Consider the following 20,073-nt stretch of genomic DNA (forward strand, 5'->3'; position numbering starts at 1 on the left):
CATTGTAATTAGAGTCAAGTCAGTTATGATTCACATATAACCACCATAGTTTCACAGTGAAAAGTTTTTGGTTTTGCTGAACTTAAAAGAAAGTTAAACTTTTTTTTTTTCAGAAACTGTGATGTACTGTACATTGTCCTCTTTGTGATGTATGGATAGACTGTGAACTATGAACTATAAAATGGCGCTCCTGGGGTACTCTAATTACGTCTTATTCATCGAGGAAACATATAATCTATAGAGACTGTCTGATGAAAGCTTGTGTTTGACTCAGGTCTACAAGCTAATAGTTTCATCTTGGTTTCTGCAATTCCTCAGGTATTTTCTGGTCCAAACCTCTGACATCAATCATTTTTGGCTGTGTCAGATGTACTGTTGTTAGATTGCAAAGTAGGCATCTCAGTATATAGTGTAGTTCCTTTTTCCAGCATTTTCCAGAATCCCTATCGAAGAGTAGAAAAAGGGTCCTCCATACAAACATGCAGGGCCAGGGACAACAGGGGAGCAACCAAAGCTGTAAGGGGGCACCCACTACTACTAAAGGGGTCCATCCTTCAGATCAGGAGATTTTGTGGCTACACTGGTTATGGGTGTGAAGATTACAATGTCCAAACTTATTTTATGACCCTTGCAAGATGGGCGTCCAGGATGTAAGAAAAAAAAACATCTCCACTCGGATAGAAAGTCCTCTTCCGGACTTGGGTTGCACTCCAATGAAAAAGGTCCACTAGAACCACTGGAACCACTGGATATCGGTTGTAGGGATAACCCTTAAGATTGGGACTAGACTATACCAGGTGGGAGGAGGCACCTCAGTGTGAGTGTAAACTACCAGTTTGGGAGTTAATAAGGAAAAGTCTTACCTCAGTATGCAGGTGAAAAAATAATTTATTGGACACCAAAAAACAAACAATGCATTTCTTGTGTTTCACCCGCTTCTTCAGGTTAATGACACAGTGTCTTTTATCTCTGTAGCACGGGTAAAGAGCGCCTTTAGGGTTAAACTGTGTAACCATAGTTGTATGTGTCTAACGCCTAGATCAAGTGGCTGAGACAATTTTGTAAAGAAATGTCTATATTTTCATGCAGCTGATGTCTTTTTCCTCCTACTTGCAGGGCCTTTACCAGAAGGCAGAGGCACTCTATGCTATGGGAGACTTTGAGTTTGCCCTTGTGTTTTATCATAGAGGCTACAAGCTACGTCCCGAACTTCAAGAATTTCGCTTGGGAATTCAGAAAGCACAGGAAGCTATTGAGAACTCCGTTGGAAGTGAGTACGGAGTAGCAATACCACCTCTACCATCCCATGCAAGTCAAAGTTTTACCCTCATGGAACTCTAAACTAAAAAGTATACCTTGAACTAGAGAGTTATGGAAGTAGCCATTTTGATCTTCTAAAATGTGCTAGTTTCCCAGGTGTAATGCTGACCCTCTCTACATCTAATGTCTTCATGCCCCTGGAAAAAGTATGCAGATCAGGAAAGTCTGAACACCTACCTGAGGTCAAGAAGGCAGCTTCTATAGCTCTCTAATCAAGCACTGCAATGTTCCCTAAGCTCTGTGTCTGCTCTGTGTCTAAGCTCTCCTGCTAGTTTTTTAAAATTGAAAGGGTCCCTGAGCAGACCCTTAAAATAAAAATCTGCACTTACCTGGGGCTTCCTCCAGCCACTGTAGCCCAAGAGGTTTCTCAGCGTCCTCTGGGTCCCCTCTGTGGTCCCGCTGGCGGCCCTATTAGCCTGGCGATTTCGGGAGAAGTTGTGCACAATGCGCAGCCCATCCGCGCACCCGGCTCAATCTCGTGTGCGGCGGCGTAAGCCTCCTGCGCATGCGCTGTTCTGGAAAGACTGAATTTGCTCACTACTTCTACCGAAGTCACCAGGCTAACAGGGTTGCCAGCAGGATCATGGAGGGGACACCGAGGGACCTCGCGGGCTACGGGGGCTGGAGGAGGACCCAGGTAAGTGCAGATTTTCATTTTAAGGGTCTGCTCAGGGTCCTTTTAACCAATGTACTCAACTGCCTTCACAGAAAACCTCGCTTAGTTTTTGGCCCTATTTACACTGAATGCGTTTATTTTTTCCGCAATGGGATGCAACTCAACACAATGCATTAAGTGTAAATAGGGCCTTATTTCGATATTAAATACACTCTTTTTTTATATTGCAATGATACTACCTTTAAAAGACAACTGAAGTGAGAAAAATATGGAGGCTGCCATTTCTTTTTCCTTTTAAACAATACTAGTTGCCTGGCAGCCCTGTTGATCTATTTGGCTGCAGTATTTCCTAACTAATACCAGAAACAAGCATGCAGCTAATCTTGTCAGATCTGACAGTAATGTCAGAAACACCTGATCTGCTGTATACTTCAGTTCAGAGTCTGTGGCTAAAAGTATTAGAGGCAAATGATCAGCAGGACAACCAGGCAACTGGTGTTGTTTAAAAGGAAATACCTGTAAATATGGCAGCCTCCATATCCCTCTTGCTTCAGTTCTTCAAAAAAAAAAGTTTGGTAAACTGTCCTCAACTGAAGGAAACCTATTACTAAAAGTTAGCAGCAGGTGGCGCTACAGATCTTCCAGTGCTGCAAAAATAACAGAGGCTAAGAAAAAAATGTCCCTTTATCTTCATTAGAACTCTTTGGGAGAAATACAAATTCCTTGTGAAAATCAGGAATTCACAGAGAAAGGATCTACATTATAATTTTACTTACTAACGTTGATATTTGCTTTCTCTTATTTAGCCCCGGCAGCAGTGAAGCTTGAGAACAAAGAGGGAATTGAATTTCTGAGCAAACAAGAAGAGGTGAGTCATTAAAGTGGACCTGAACTATTTTGCAGGACAGAAGGAAAACAAAGACAAATGAGAAGAGCAGAGCCGAATCATTAACAAGGAAACCTAGGCAGTTTCCTAGGGCCTGGAGAGAGTCCGGGGGCCTGGTGAATGCTACTCCGCTACCCCACCCCCCCCACCACCACCAAATCTTATTTTAAAAAGCCAGGTGATCATCAACAGTGGGCAAAAACTGCTATCTTGCCCGGGGCCTCATTTAATTTTAATTCTTTTCTGGAGAAGAGTCCAACAAATTGCTGGAAATTATTTTATGTAAACGATGCCTCTAGGAAATTTAACGCTGCTTTGAGAGTTTAAGCAGTTTGGCAAAATAAAATTGCCTTTTTTTAAAAGTAGGATCCTGCCCATATTTTTGTTTAGGGCCAGCTCTGACAGATAGTTGAAAGGGCAACGATACTTGTTGATCAAAAGTGCTATATAGACATATAGACATTATCAATAGATTAGACATGGAAAACAAAATACAGCCGGTCATAATAGCCATGAGGCTATGACACACTTGCTGTTTTTTGTTTTCCATGTCTTATATATTTATAATGTCTGTATAGCACCTTTGAGCACTCTAGCACTTTGTTATAGTACCCCTGAGGAAGCCCCTACGGTATATTTTACGGGGTGAAACATGTTGGTTTGTATAGTGGGGTGATGTGTGTTTAGTTAAGATACAGTCTGGGAAAGAGGAGTTACTTATGGTGTGAGGATTTATATAGCCTCACTCACAGGGCTCTGTGAATTTTCTTCCCCTCTCCCAGTTACGTTATGAGAACAATTTTACAGGCTTAATGATTTTAAAACTATTTATTAAAAGTTACATTCTAGATATGTCTGTGGTAAGGGTATAAAACTGTGTATTTATTACAGAATCAGTAGTGTTTTGTTCGGACTTGGTAGTTTTTCAAGGTCCTCAACCTACTTCAAATGCTAAGGCATAAATACTTTCTTTTTGCAACTACTTTGGATTTAACTCCCAGTAGCAGGCAAGTGGTCGCATTTCTCCTTGACTGGGATGCCCGAAACACTAGACCCTAAACTATGGCTGCTATGTATAACACATGAAGACATGTCTCATTCAGATAAAACCTTCATTTCTGAAACATTATTTGCCACTAGACTGTTAAACCCCGTTCACACTTGCGTTTCTGTGCCAAACGGACCGGATGACCGGATTGGATCCGGTCCGGTTGCATCAGGTATGTATACGGCTGCGATCCGGATCCGTTTGGTAAAAGTATTAAATAAAACTATATAATTGTTGGGGTCTGGGAGGTCAGCAGAAGGTGCACCTGTAGAATCAGGTCCTCCGCTGTTTAGGCCTCACCTCCACCTCCGACATACTGCCAAACAGCTCCAGCACTAAGTCACTGCTGCTCCACTCCAGAAATGCTTGGCCCATGTGTCCCCATCCAAAATAGCCGCTAGAATACGCATAGGAAGTGGGGTAGAACGTCAGGTGTTTGTAGCCAGTGTGTTCTGTGCTTTCCGTTTCCCATTGGTTTCTATATCCTGATGGTGCAGTCAGGCTCCGGTCCGGGTGCGTGGGCCGGATGATCCGGACCCGAAAAATAGCGCATGTTGGAAATGTGTCCGGAGTCCGGATTCGATCCGGCTCCATTCTGTACGGAACGGACGCATGTGAACGTCCGCATAGACTTTGCATTGCTATGCGTTCCGTTTGTACAGTATACGGTCCGGATCCGATCAGGCGAATACGGACAGCGAACGCTAATGTGAACCGGGCCTTAGTGTCCACACACTGCCTTGGTCCCCAGGCTCCAGGCATGGGCCAAATGAGTATACCTAGATCTAGAGTACAAGAAATTAATCTACGCCCATAAGTTCTATAGTTTATGGGAAACCACTTTTCTCAAAATTACAGACCTACAACAAGCAGACAGTATGCAAGTTTTTGTGTGATGTAACTTGATTTCCACAAAGCGCTCAAAGCTTTTTGAAAGTTGCTTTATGTATTTCTGTTTATCACAGTGTAAGAAAGCTAATCAAAAAGCACCAGCAAAGGTCCAGAAAAAAGATCCCAAACAACAGAAGAAAACGGACCCTTCAAAAAGCCAGAAGACCGCGCGTCAGCTACTGGGCAAGATGTACAATGATATGGAGTATCTAGAGACCCTGCTAAAGGATGAAGGTTGTCGCCAGTTAATAAACAACAACAAACACTAACAAAACTAGTTTAATGTGCACAGGAGTCTGTCTTCTATATTTCCCCCTTCCTAAAACAAGATAACACGTAAAGGCCCTTATCTACTGCATGTGTTCCAATCTGATTTTCAGAACACATGCAGTAAGCTGATCACAAGGACACCCCTGAAATCATAGAAATTACAGTGCACTGTTTCCACTGCTGTCATCGCTATATGATTCCGCAAATGTGCATTTTTTTCTGTGCTTGTGTTTGAGTTAAATGCAATATGAGTGCAAGAAAATTGCATTCCAAATTTGACACGGTGATTTCTTCTAAACTATAAATAAGAAAGCATCATCCATAAATAATAATGCATAAATATACAACAAACTGTTAATGTGCCTGAGTAAGAAACATATATAGATAGATGTCAGAAGAAAAAAACAACCTGATAATGGCACCAAAAACTATTGTAAAATATTATAAATGTATTTATTCTGCTCAAAGACACATAGAGAAAGAAAGAAATGTATGTTTTATACTTAATATATTTTTAAAAGGTATATAGATTTTATTTCTTTCTCTATATGTCTTTGAACATAATTAGTATATATTTAAAAAAAAATATTTTACTATTTATACATTAGCTGTCCTGTTTCGCCCACCGTACGGTGCCCATCCATCTTCAGAATACCTGCTCTTCCATTAGCACTATACACAATATACAACTGCATACCACTAATGGAAGAGCAGGGGATTCCGAAGACAGATGGGCAGCGCGTGGAGGGTGACAAAGGACAGATAATTTATAAATGCGCACATGGTGGGCACATTTATACACTAGGGGGAACCGCGCTGGAGTTTAGTTGCTTATCCCGATACTGCTCGCCCTTACTGCCACGCACCCAATTGACCACGACGTCCCAACATCTTGCAGCATGTCCAGTCGATACATCGTTAATTGGACATGGTCTTGCAGCACTGATTGGTCAAACTCAGTCCTGTTTTCGGAAAAGATTACACTGCCAAGAAACAGTGAGAGACAGATTGAGATGTTTTACTGCAGGAAAGTTCAAAGGGTCATTACTTCTGCTATGTTTTACAGCTTAAAATACAGTTTGGATTCTAAACCAAAACTATGAAGGTCTGATGCAATGTTATAAATAGAGCTATATAACTATAATTTTCTTTGCTACTGATGTTCTATTTATTATCCATACTACACATACAATTGTATAATGTGTTCCCAGCTTTAGGCTCAATTCACATTATAACGCTAAACTGAATTTAGCCTGACAGTCTGTAATGGTTACCTTGGAACTATTGTGGTATTGCAATACAAAAATCTGACCTACTAGATTTTTACGGACAGCAGATGTGTTTCTGTGGTGGAAACGCATCTTCTCTGCACTCTAACTGGACCATAAGGTGCCATTGGAGTGGACACTGCTCTCCGTTTCCATTGGTCATTGGTGATCCAGCTCCATTGAACCGAGCATTAGGAAATTTATCATCTCTAGCAGGCCTGGTATGTGTTGTGTCTGTGAGTATTAATAACTGTATCCACCATGGAGAAGAGGTGAAGCACCAAATAGGGGAGAGCACAGACATCCCAGGAGAAGTGATAGTAGCTGTGAGTGTGTAAATCCCAGAATTGTACACAGATAAGCTTTTAGCATGCAGTCATGATTTATATTAATTGTTGATAACTGAATTGTATTCTAACTGGTATAGGTCTGGTGAAAGGAAACACTCGGAGTGGATTGAAGCTCCAGGATTTAATTATTAGTGCCATCACCTATCTGGACACACGCACTGAGTTCTGGAGGCAGCAGAAGCCCATCTATGCCCGGGAGAGGGACCGCAGGCTTATGCAGCAGAAGTGGACCAAGCAACGGAACAAACCATCAGATCCTCATCAATACATCCTCGACAGCATTGAAGAAATAGACTTGTGTATGTATAACACATAGTATTTGTGTGAAGAGATGCAACCAATGATCTCGATGTGCAGGGGCATAAAGAATGCCTGATGTGGAGTTCTGTGTCGTTTGTGGAGTGCTCTGTGATCCTTCAGAGATTCTTGTTACTGTCCATTTACTGTTGATAGACACATGATTTGTGAAAATAAGTAAAGCAAAGCATTGGCACTGCAGCGTTACCTGGAGGGCTGCAACTGGACCTACCAGGATCAGCAGCCTTACCACATGACCATACCTTGCGTGCTCTGACAATAGGAGTTAGGTATCAACATAGGAGAGAAGAAATGAAGGTCGGCACTGCAAGCAGTCGGGTTTATTTTGAAATTAGTAGTTAATCATCAGAAATTTAACAGTGCAAGCCTGTGTAGCAATTTAAAGATGGATATACATAACATTCCTGGTGGGCAGTCATTGGGGTGGAGGGTGCAGGGCACAAGTGTCTGATGGCCATTTTGTGCTTCTACGGAGGCTAGGTCTGGTGTGTGCATCTATCTTTGAATTGCTACACAGGCTTGCACTGTTATATTTTTGCTGATGCACCACGAATTTTAGAATAAACCAGACTGCTTGCAGTGCCAACCTTCATTTCTTCTCTCCTATGTTGAGACACATTGATGTTGAGAAACTATGTTGATTTGTATGACTCTACCAACTGTTATGAAGTACTGCAGTGTGAATGTTGCTTTTGGGCTGCAAATATTTGTTTTGAGAAGGCAATACTTTACAGTTCTTTTTTGTAGAAAACTGTCAGGTTCATATAGATCCACCCCCAAAAGTGTTAATGGCTCCCTAAAAATGTGCATTTACTTAACAAACTTTGTTTGCTCACTCACCTGCTGCAACCCCCAACCGCGCCCCCCCCCCCCCCGCTTACAAACACACACACCTTAGTAAGGTAGCAACCAAGTAGCCAACCCACTTGTGTAAAGAGGTAAACTGGGCCCCCAGAAGAAGCCTTATCTATTTACCACAAGTTTTATATTGGAGTTACTAAAACATGGGTGTAGAAATATTTAGTTTATTCTATATGTTACTAGAGGTTTTCAGGATTCTTTTACAAAAGCTCTATTTTTCAGCTGCCACTTGTAAGTTACAAGGTCTTTTTTCTCTTCTTCAGTCTTGCGGGAGGGACTATATCAGTTTCTTTATAGCCTTGATTGCCTTACAGCCTTAAAGTGCATAAAGTGTAAAACTCAGCATTGGAGTCAGTTTTTCTGCATCCAATCTGCGTGTAGTGGAAACAGGCCCTTATGCTTTTTGTGCCCCTAGGCCAAGTATGTTGTGGCTTGCCTTTCATGTGCAGCACCCCTACCATTCTGTGTGCAGCCTCCTCCTCCATGTGTATCATCCATGTACTACAGCCCCTCTCTTTCATGAACAGTTTCCTTGGGCATCAGTTTCCCTTCTTCATGTTTTGCTTCTCATTTTCATCCTCCTCTTTCATATGTAGCAACCCCTCTTTCATGTTCAGATGCCCGATTGGGATACAGCTGCCCAAGGCCAAGGCCTTTGTGGCCTTTACAGAAATCCAGCCCTTCCTGCTTCCAGAGGAAACAGGGCTTGTCACAGGAGCCCTAGTGGCTGACCGCACTTAGCCTTCTAAACGGTGCCAGCGCACAGATCGTGCGAACTCTGGTCGCAGTCAATGCGCAGGAACCGTTAAGAATTAGCCGCAGACAACTCAGAAGGGAGCCTGTGAGACACGGGTAATTACAACGTACACACGATTCCACGGTATCTGCCACCACCACTGGTATGGGCCAGTGGACCCGATTTACTGACTGACTAGTCCTGCGAATAAAACAGTTAAACACACGGTATTCTGTCTAGCCAACAACAAACAAACAGTAGCGTATCTTCAGAGACCCGGGATCAGTTCTGTGTGTGCTGATAAGCAGGGTAGCGGAACAGTGAATGACTTGGAGGAAGTCTTTTATTCACAGCAATATAAATAATTAATATATACAGACAATTATTAAAATCAACAATTATTAAAACAGTAATAGCCAGTATAAAAAATAAAAGAAGGGAGAAAAATACTTAGTTCCTGGAAAGATGTCCTTTTTTGTGGGAAAAATCAGAGTTCTGGGTTTCAATCAAAGTTCAGAGTTCAGACCAGGTGGATGCCAGCATATCCTCAAGCTGGCACCGATGAGTTCAAGATGTTTTCAGGGTGGAGGACACTGAGTTTGGCTCCTCTGCCATTCTTATGCCCCTGATTCAGTAGGAGGGAGTGAGGGCGGGCCCACACACCCCCTTAGAACATGAGATGAGTCCTCCCCTTGTCCTGGGGGACCAGAAATCATGCCTTAACCATATATGGGCTCTATCTCACAGAACCGTACAGGTCAGGGCAGATTTACTAATATTTTCAGGTCTGCCTCGATGTACCCAGCAGCCTGATACCAAACATGAGGGGTGGGACCCCTGTGGTATCATTAGGGCACTGTTGAACTGCCTAACGGGCAGTCTTTACCTCAGAAGGTTCTGAAATGTTCTCAGAACCAACGCCAGACCGGGCCCTACCTGTTCTGTTAGTTTGGAGGGTCTGCCAGCCTGGCAACACCGAAAATATGATACATATAGCCGTTTATGGAATATGATCTACATTTGGGATTGATAGCAGGTCATTCCCAGGCAAAGGCTCTTTGAAGTTTGGGGCAGCTAGCTAGGTGTCAGCTCCCCTGCTGGGAGGGAGCCGGAGGGTCTGGCTTTTCTCCCAACTAGATTGCTTCTGTCATGGTCCATACCTGATGGATGGGCCATCAGCACAGCTTGAAGCCAGGGACTCTCTGGGCCCAGGCTCATTAGCATATCAAAAGAGCCATCCAGCCGTTGGGCTGGTGCTATCTCTCTGCTGAGAGAAAGACTTCAGCTGCCCCTACACACTCAACCCAGATTGTATCGATTTGAAGCGCAATCGATGCAGAGAATCGAGTGCGATCGCTTTTCTTCACGGGCGGTTACAGGAAGCGCCTGCGGCCCCGCAACCGTCCGTGACAGCACCCCCTGGGGAGAAGGCAGATAGACACGCATCAGCAAGATGTGTGTCGTTGCCGCTAACCTGCGAGATCTGATCTAGTTCCCCGTTGGCGTTCTGGGGTCGACTGCCCGCTGCGTGTCGGCCAACCTGGCTGACGGGTCTCGGGTTGCCGGTGCGGCGGGAAAACCTATTGGAGCCTGTGGCTCGGTTCCCCTGGACCGGTCGTGGTCTGCTACCCTCAGGGTTGACCCGACATGGACCGTTCTGGACAGGGCGTTTGCGCCACTTCAGTCGGACGTGGTGTCTGCCGGGACTGCTGACAACGGGCAGTGGGTTGGTTAGGTCAACAGCCAGCCCACGCAGGGTTCCCCTGCTAAGTGGCTGTGGACCCAAGGGGACCCCGCGGAAATCCCTGGACCTTCCCAGCTCCTGACAGACGGCACATGCCCTGCAGTAGTTCGCTACCTCCCTGTTCATCCGGGGCCAATAAAACTGTTTCCGAATACCGGCAAGTGTCTTGCGGACACCCGAGTGCCCTGTCAGAGGATTACCATGTGCGGATTTCAGCACATGTCCCCTGAACGCACTCGGGACCACAAGCCATTTGGTATTCGCGTGGGATCTACCTGTAGGGGGCTGTACAGACTCACTGTACAGTCTCCCACCTTCCCAGTACACCTTGAAAGCGGCCCCGTCTGCGAGGGGCTCAGCGGCTTGCTGCCTGAGCACCTCCAGGCTTGGGTCACTTTGTAGTGCGGCTGAGAATACAGCGTTGTCAGTTTCAGCCAACTGGCTCATGTCACACGAGGCCAGCGGCTGAAAGGTCTCATCCCTGCGGTCAGAGGAGGAGGAGGAGGAGGCCGGAACCCCCTCCACCTGTTCTGAGCTCGGGTTCTGAGCAGTGCAGCTGCGCGGTACTGCTAGCACAGGTACACTGTCAGAATGGCACAGGCGGACATTACTCAAATCATCATTGCATGCAGTAATGACATCAACAGGTATAGACATTTTTTCATTACAGACAGGTTGTACAGGAAACTCAGGTACAGTTACAGCATCATCACAACAGACAGTCTGTACCTCAAACTCAGGTGCCTTTGAAGCAGGCACTATTGAACCTGGTACCCTTGAACTGGGTACATTCAACCCACCTCCCCCTGGTGCTCCCCCAAGTGTATAAAGTACCTGGTGGTGGGTGGAGAGTCCGTCTCCTTCCGTGAGCGACAAGGCGGTCGGGGCAGGTTCATAGTAGGACACAAGCTTTCCCAAATCAGTCCCTAGCAACACAGGGACTGGGAGATCCTTCATAACCCCAACAACCCTTTCGTGGATCCCTAATCCCCAATCCAGCTTCACTGTCGCGTGGGCTATGTGAAAAAGGGTGCCCTCTACTCCAGTAAGGGCAAGGGATCGGCTGGAGCTGATGCTCTCCTTTGGCACAAGGTGTGAGTGAACTAACGTGATGTCAGCTCCGGTGTCCCGGAATCCGGTGACAACTTTGTCGTTCACTCTAACAAGTTGCTGCTGGTCGGTTCGGTCGCAGATTTCCTTTCCGCGGGCAAACAGGACAAAATCTGATGATCCAGGCTGTGGTTCGCTGGCGGGTTGCCTCGGCTGTGGGTGAGGTACAGGGGATACAGATGATCCAGGTGCTGGTGGTGTCTGTCTCCGCTCCGGACAGTCGAATTTCATGTGTCCGGGCTGGCGGCAGTAGTGACAGGTGACCTCTCCAGGGGCTGCAGCCCTGGGTGCAGAAGCTGTGCTGGGTGGCCTCTGTGGCTGACGGCTCACAGGGGCAGGAGAGTCTGCCGAGGTATTGGGCTGACCTCCTCTCCAGCTGGATGGGACCGTTCTGCGGGTATCAGCCACCCGGGTAGTTGCAAAAGTCTCAGCAAGGTCTGCAGCGACAGTGGCTGAAGCCGGCCTGCGTTCTAACACAAACTGTCGTACATCAGCAGGGCAAATGTTCAGAAATTGTTCGAGGACTATCAAGTCCTCCAGGACGCCATAAGACCCTTTGGTGAGGCCTAGAGTCCACTGGCGGAGTGTGGTGAGCAAGTTGCTGACCACATCTCGGTACGAATCAGAAGACTTTTTCTGCCAGGCCCTGAACTTTTTCCGATAGGCTTCTGGCGTCAGCTGGTACTTAGTAATGATAGCGTCTTTTATAGCAGCATAATCATTATCCTTCTCCGCAGGCAATTCTGCGAAGGCATCAAGCGCTTTGTAGCGCAGCAAAGGTGTCAGATGTCTGGCTCACTGGTCTTGGGACAGACGATACTGACGGCATGCTTTTTCAAAAGACCGCAAAAACAAGTCAATGTCTGTGTCTTTCTCAATATTAGCAAATTTAAATTTTGCACTTACGGGTGGTGCAGCTCCTTCAGCAGGGAGGCTGGGCGGTGAACTCCGGCTGGCCTGTTGCACTTTTGCCATGTTTAGCTCATGCTGTCGTTGGCGCTCCAGTTCTCGCTCAGCGGCATCCCTCTCCGCGTGGCGTTCTGCAGATTGGCGTTCCCGCTCCTCACGGGCTTCCATGTACTGCATGTACTTTTCCAGGTCAGTCTCCATCAGCTTTCGTAATGCCTGCTGCATTACCGGGTCAGTACAAACGGACAGTCCAGTACTGGCCGATTCCAGGCGAGTACTTTCAGAAACTCTGGGATTGGGGTCCATACTGACAGTCTCTGGCGTAACTGTTGCAACAGGGCCCGCAGGATGCTCAACCTCTGTACGCCTAGGATCTTCAGCCTCTGGTTCCCCTTGCCTTGAGTCAGATGGGTCAGCGTCTACCTCAGCAGACACATCCAGCTTCCGCAGTTGCTGGGTATCCCATTGAAACAATTCCGCTACCAGGTCCTGTTGTTTCTTGCGGCCGACATCAATGCCTCTCTCTTGGCAAAGATTTTGCAGGTCCGCCAGGCACATTTTCTTGTAGTTCCCGGACATTTCCACGCCAAATAAAATAAAACTTTTGGGGAGGGGTACTGGCTACACAGTCTCTCTGTATATATAAAAAATATATTGCCTTCCAGCTACACCAACGAATTAGTTCGTTTCTTGATAGTGCTAGCGCTATCTTAGATACTTTCAGCACAACACAGGTCCCAACCGCTGCCTAACACTGTCACAGGAGCCCTAGTGGCTGACCGCACTTAGCCTTCTAAACGGTGCCAGCGCACAGATCGTGCGAACTCTGGTCGCAGTCAATGCGCATGAACCGTTAAGAATTAGCCGCAGACAACTCAGAAGGGAGCCTGTGAGACACGGGTAATTACAACGTACACACGATTCCACGGTATCTGCCACCACCACTGGTATGGGCCAGTGGACCCGATTTACTGACTGACTAGTCCTGCGAATAAAACGGTTAAACACACGGTATTCTGTCTAGCCAACAACAAACAAACAGTAGCGTATCTTCAGAGACCCGGGATCAGTTCTGTGTGTGCTGATAAGCAGGGTAGCGGAACAGTGAATGACTTGGAGGAAGTCTTTTATTCACAGCAATATAAATAATTAATATATACAGACAATTATTAAAATCAACAATTATTAAAACAGTAATAGCCAGTATAAAAAATAAAAGAAGGGAGAAAAATACTTAGTTCCTGGAAAGATGTCCTTTTTTGTGGGAAAAATCAGAGTTCTGGGTTTCAATAAAAGTTCAGAGTTCAGACCAGGTGGATGCCAGCATATCCTCAAGCTGGCACCGATGAGTTCAAGATGTTTTCAGGGTGGAGGACACTGAGTTTGGCTCCTCTGCCATTCTTATGCCCCTGATTCAGTAGGAGGGAGTGAGGGCGGGCCCACACACCCCCTTAGAACATGAGATGAGTCCTCCCCTTGTCCTGGGGGACCAGAAATCATGCCTTAACCATATATGGGCTCTATCTCACAGAACCGTACAGGTCAGGGCAGATTTACTAATATTTTCAGGTCTGCCTCGATGTACCCAGCAGCCTGATACCAAACATGAGGGGTGGGACCCCTGTGGTATCATTAGGGCACTGTTGAACTGCCTAACGGGCAGTCTTTACCTCAGAAGGTTCTGAAATGTTCTCAGAACCAACGCCAGACCGGGCCCTACCTGTTCTGTTAGTTTGGAGGGTCTGCCAGCCTGGCAACACAGAAAATATGATACATATAGCCGTTTATGGAATATGATCTACATTTGGGGATTGATAGCAGGTCATTCCCAGGCAAAGGCTCTTTGAAGTTTGGGGCAGCTAGCTAGGTGTCAGCTCCCCTGCTGGGAGGGAGCCGGAGGATCTGGCTTTTCTCCCAACTAGATTGCTTCTGTCATGGTCCATACCTGATGGATGGGCCATCAGCACAGCTTGAAGCCAGGGACTCTCTGGGCCCAGGCTCATTAGCATATCAAAAGAGCCATCCAGCCGTTGGGCTGGTGCTATCTCTCTGCTGAGAGAAAGACTTCAGCTGCCCCTACACACTCAACCCAGATTGTATCGATTTGAAGCGCAATCGATGCAGAGAATCGAGTGCGATCGCTTTTCTTCACGGGCGGTTACAGGACGCGCCTGCGGCCCCGCAACCGTCCGTGACAGGGCTGTAACCACTTGACTTCTCTAAACCCCATATTATCTTATCAATTTAACTGTTAGAATTGACTTTGTTCAATTTTGGTTGTGTTGGGCTTGAAACATGGACCTTATTATTAGGACTCTGCTCTTGGTAATTAACCACATTACAGACCTCATCTTTTTCTTCTAGTACTAGCAAAGGGAGATGCAGAGGGAAGTTACAAGAAGGCGCAGACAGTCCTGAAGAACGTCCAGAGCTGGAGAGATAACATAGCTAACAAGCAGGAGCTCATTGGTAATCTGTACAGCTGTATAGGGAATGCCCAGATGGACATGGGGGAAATGGACCAAGCTCTGAAAAGTCACAAGAAGGATCTGGAGATAGCAAATGAATGGTGAGTTAAGTGGTCTCTAATCATTGTGGGCCATTTGATTATTGACTAAGAAGGCAGTTTCTTGCCTCTATCATCATTTCATAGAACAATTACCAGGATGAGTGTAACTTGTAAATTAAAAGTTCCTATCCACTGTGAAAAATGTAATATATAAACACTTTTTTATTGTTTTTGATTTTTCTTAGTTTTTTTTTTTTTTTTGTGCTGCAAAGTTATACTACATTTATTTATTTATTTATTAAATGTGCAAGCTATATATTTGATAGCAGTCTTCTTGATTTTAGATGAAGGTATTACTCTTGAGTTTTTGCTTTAATAAACGCAGAGTTTTTGTATTTGCTCTTCATACTGTACCCCCGTGGGAAGTGTGCTACTTGAACTCTCAAAAAGCTTGTGGCCTGACTAAGGACAAATTCACCCAGTTGAGTGCCTTTTTTTCAAAGTGATCTTTCCATCAAGAGGCCATAGTTCCCGATGAGCAGCTCCAGTGATCAAAGTGGGCTGGACACACTGATGGTGGTTATCTCCTTTCATTCAAAATCACATTGGCGCTACCAATCGGTCTAAGAGAGGTGGAAGCCACCTATATGTGCATATTATCATTATGGTGGTTGTTCATCATTTTTATGGCGCTCCTCTCCAGTGGCTGCAACCCGTTCTCTGGTTGCATTACGAGCACTGAGATAAACTTAACCTTTTTACCATCATATTTCCAAACAGAAAAACATGCCAAATTGCCAAATGTATTGCATTTTTAACAGAATTTATTAACACTTTAACTGCCCTCCCCGATTTTGTTCACTTTAGATAACAGGCAAAACTTGGGCTGTCTAATGCAGAGCGGCACAGGGAGCGCCTCATATTTACCTGATCCGGACGCAGGCTTCACTCCCCCTTTGCAAGATTGGCTCCCCTCTTCTACCACTGAGCAGCGCTGTAATGCTGGAAAACGTGGTTGTAACGGTTGTGGAACTTTCTCCGTGATCAGCGCACAACGCGTGCTTTGACACGGCGGAAATCCTCCACAAGCGTATATTTGCAGGCACCCAGCAAAAGGGGCTACGCACCTGTAGAGGGAAATTCCTGTCGGCAGATGGCGCTGGGGAGTGCAGAGGAACCAATCCTCTGCACCTCCACAAGTGCCAGACAGGAATTGTACGAAGCGCAGAATGCAATCGCAAGAGAGGCGATTGCGAATAAGATTGAGCAAAGGGATAGGTTGTATGTGTGTGCGCCAATCCAGTCGCCACCCCGCGACCGCGCACACACAACAGCAGATACGAAATAGGAACGCGATCGCGAGAGGTGCGATCGCCAGACGTGACACAAGGCAGATCAGAATAGAATACGAGGGTAGCAAAGGCACAGCAAATACAATAAGGAGATACGGAAAATAATAAACGCTAGCTAACCGCGAACACCGCACTCATTCGCAACAGTGCACGCGGTTATGCGCGATCTCCACGTGATAAGCACAATAGAGACAAGCACGCCTAACTAACCATTAACAGACAAACATGAAACAGAGGACGCGAGCGCTTGCTTAACGGTTACCTCACCGAGCCTGCAGCAAGCGTAGCGGACAAGACAGACACACGAAAACAGGGACAAACGAGAGATAGGATCCACAGCACTAGCGAAAAGTGGCCAGCGTGATCCAGGTACAGAGTAGCAGAACAGAAGGATCCCCAGCGCTAGCGAAAAGTAGCTAGCGCGATCCCAGAAGACAGAACAGAAGGATCCCCAGCGCTAGCGAAAAGTAGCTAGCGCGATCCCAGGAGACAGAACAGAAGAGATAGTTGGTAGCAACCGCTGCACCAGCTATACTCCAAGAACAGAGATCAGAACCATTTCCTGTCGACCACCTTTGGGGCAGGACAATGGCAACAGGCAAGACAAGACAGAACAGGCAATACAGATAATACAACCTGACTGGGCTAGAAGGGGAGCCTAAAGCAACCCCCAGGAATTAACTATACTAGATAGCAATGGCTGACACTCCAGCAGTGTCCATCATGAACAGAGCATGGAAGGGAAATGTCCAGCAAAGCATTCTGGGAACCATAAAGCTCTTATAGTGCCAGTCATCAAAGAAGGCAGGTAGGGGATTTGCATAACGAATGTATGCAAATTCCCCAGCAAGAGAACAGACCAGAAACTTGCAATGGAAATACAGGTCTCTGTTCCAGAGACCTGCAGCCCACAGACTAGAGGAATGGACAAACAGCTGTCTGCCTGTGCAGCCAGCTGAGCGCATCATCACAGTGGTACATTTAATAGATAAATAAATAAATGTAATATAACTTTGCAGAAAAAGAAAAAAAAACCTAAGAAAAACAAAAAAGTATTTATATATTACATTTTTCACAGTGGATAAGAACTCTTAATTTACCAGTCCACTCATCCTCCGGATCCCAATCACATAATATGACATATGATCGGGACATGAAGGATAAAGTGTAGAGAAACCGAGAGCCCAATATAGTGTAGTATGTTAAGCATAAATGAAGTAAAGGTTATCGTGAGAAAATTATACTCACAAACATGGGTTACCACACAGGCAACCACTGTATAGGCAGGTGAGGAGATTAGACCTGTCCTCACTCAGGGATAAGAAGTCGCTCTCTGTAGATGCGAAAGGGGGTAGATCACCCCTCCACCAGGGGTGGACACGGTATAGCAGTAGGAGAACAGAGGCGCCAGCAGGATAAAAGTGGATAAAAACTTTAAAATTTGCTGGGAGGAAGTGGTGGACTTACCTCCATAAAGCAGACACGAAAGACTGTCTGAATAGTAGTCACATTTATTAATTAGTACCCCAAAACAGTGCAACGCGTTTGGCAGGCCAAGCCCGCTTCATCAGGCAATAAAAATGGGGACAAGACAGAATTTCAGCAATAGCAGGTGTAGCGCCTCAGATAGCGCTACACCTGCTATTGCTGAAATTCTGTCTTGTCCCCATTTTTATTGCCTGATGAAGCGGGCTTGGCCTGCGAAACGCGTTGCACTGTTTTGGGGTACTAATTAATAAATGTGACTACTATTCAGACAGTCTTTCGTGTCTGCTTTATGGAGGTAAGTCCACCACTTCCTCCCAGCAAATTTTAAAGTTTTTATCCACTTTTATCCTGCTGGCGCCTCTGTTCTCCTACTGCTATACCGGGACATGAAGGAGGATGCCAGCATTACATCACCGCTCAGTGGTGGAATAGAAGATCGTTTCTGTAATGCTGAAGTCCTTCCTTCGGATTCCAGTCATGTTATATCATGTGATTGGGACCCAGAGGAAGATGTTGGCGTTACAGCACCGCTCAGTGGTAGAAGAGGAGAGCCGATCCTGCAAGAGGAGAGCAAATCCTGAGTCTTGGATCAGGTACATATGAATCACTCCCTTTGTGGCTCTGCATTATACTAGAGGAGGCAAATAAATGGCACTTCAGCGCCTGTAAATAAAATAAAAAATACGGCAGAAAAAAATTAAGCTAAATGAATATTTAAAGAGAAACTCCGACCAAAAATTGAACTTTATCCCAATCAGTAGCTGATACCCCCTTTTACATCAGAAATCTATTCCTTTTCACAAACAGACCATCAGGGGGCGCTGTATGACTGATATTGTGGTGAAACCCCTCCCACAAGAAACCCCTCCCACAAGAAAAGTTCGAACTTTTGGCAGTTTCCTGTCTGTGAACCTTGTTGCATTGTGGAAAATAGCTGTTTACAGCTGTTTCCAACTGCCAAAAACCAGCAGCTACATCACCTGCCAACAGTAAAATGTTCACTGGAGCTCCTCTTTAAGTACGTTAAAATAAAACTTTTAAAGCATAATAAACATTTACAGCATAATGTTCAAGTGCTGCTGCATCAGCCTTATAATGGCAGGCAGTAAAAGTCTAAGGGTGCATGATTCTATTTCATCCACTAGATGGCAGTAGAACACTGCCCCAGCTCTACTGTTCTACTGTAGTACAACTTCCACTATCACTTCACAACAACTTATCCCAAGTTCTGCTCAGTCTTAACCATTTTTTAAGCAATATTCTAAGCCCAAATAATGCTTGGAGTTAATGCAAGGGAGGATACAATTGGTTATGATGACACACTGGGAGGCGACGGCAAGGGTCCCCTGCCTTGACGTATTGGGATACAATTTACTGCACTAAAGTAGAGAATTCTGTAGCTTTAGCAGAAGAAGGGGTCTTAGCAAAAGTCTGGTGATATTATTAACCTGCTTGAAAAAGAAGAAATGCTGAGCTCTGTTCAACACTATTTTAGTAGTATATTAAAGAGACAATGAAGCAAAAAAAAATATATGATATAATGAATTGGTTGTGTACTATGAATAATTACTAGAAGATTAGCAGCAAAGAAAATATTCTCATCTTTTTATTTTCAGGTATATAGTGTTTTTTCTATACTGGTAGGTGATCAGAGGCGCCAGCAGAATAAAATTGATATAAAATTGTAAAAAATTGCCGAGAGGGAAAGTGGTGGACTTCCCCTCAATAATTAGACACCAAGGTCTGTCATCAAATCAAACGAATACATTTATTCAATAGTACCCCAAAATCTGCAACGCGTTTCGTGGGAACAGACCCACTTCTTCAGGCAATAAAACGGGGACAACAAACACAGCAATCAATGTGCAGTGAATTTAGCAGAATAAAATTGATATAAAATTATATCAATTTTATTCTGCTGGCGCCTCTGATCACCTACCAGTATACTTGAGTCCACCCCAGGTGGAGGGATGATCCTACCCCATTTTTTCTGATCTACAGAGAGCGACTTCTTAATCCTGAGTGAGGACAGGTCTAATCTCCTCACCTGCCTATACAGTGGTTGCCTGAGCGGTAACCCATGTTTGTGAGTATAACCATCTCACTTATTCATTTCCCTTCGTATCTCTGACATACTACACCATATTGGGCTCTCGATTTCTCTCTTTTCTATAGTGTTTTTTCTAACATTGCATCGCTCTATAATATGTGCAGATTACACCACACTCAGCATTCAAAATGAGTCTTTCAGAGCAGTCTGTGAAGTAATGAACTCTCCTCTAGCAGAGGAAAAGTAAACAGTTCAATTACAGTTGAGATAATAAAAGTCAGATAACAGCCCTCTCCCCGACTAAAGGTAGCCATAAACTGGTTGATTTGCCATCAGATTCGACCAAC

The 20,073-nt window shown here is 45.2% G+C and overlaps 1 protein-coding gene across 1 annotated transcript in view; it reads left to right on the forward strand.

Moving 5' to 3' along the window:
- Positions 1 to 20,073, forward strand: part of ODAD4 (outer dynein arm docking complex subunit 4) — a 42,111-nt gene that overhangs the window by 10,731 nt on the left and 11,307 nt on the right. Inside the window, exons 3-7 of the mRNA XM_068262004.1 lie at positions 1,117 to 1,270; positions 2,743 to 2,804; positions 4,836 to 4,995; positions 6,727 to 6,948; positions 14,692 to 14,896. Coding sequence (XP_068118105.1) covers positions 1,117 to 1,270; positions 2,743 to 2,804; positions 4,836 to 4,995; positions 6,727 to 6,948; positions 14,692 to 14,896 — 803 coding nt within the window. The remainder of the gene's footprint in view (positions 1 to 1,116; positions 1,271 to 2,742; positions 2,805 to 4,835; positions 4,996 to 6,726; positions 6,949 to 14,691; positions 14,897 to 20,073) is intronic.

The sequence above is a fragment of the Hyperolius riggenbachi genome, chromosome 12 (genome assembly GCF_040937935.1).
Source record: "Hyperolius riggenbachi isolate aHypRig1 chromosome 12, aHypRig1.pri, whole genome shotgun sequence".
NCBI classification, from domain to species: Eukaryota; Metazoa; Chordata; class Amphibia; order Anura; family Hyperoliidae; genus Hyperolius; species Hyperolius riggenbachi.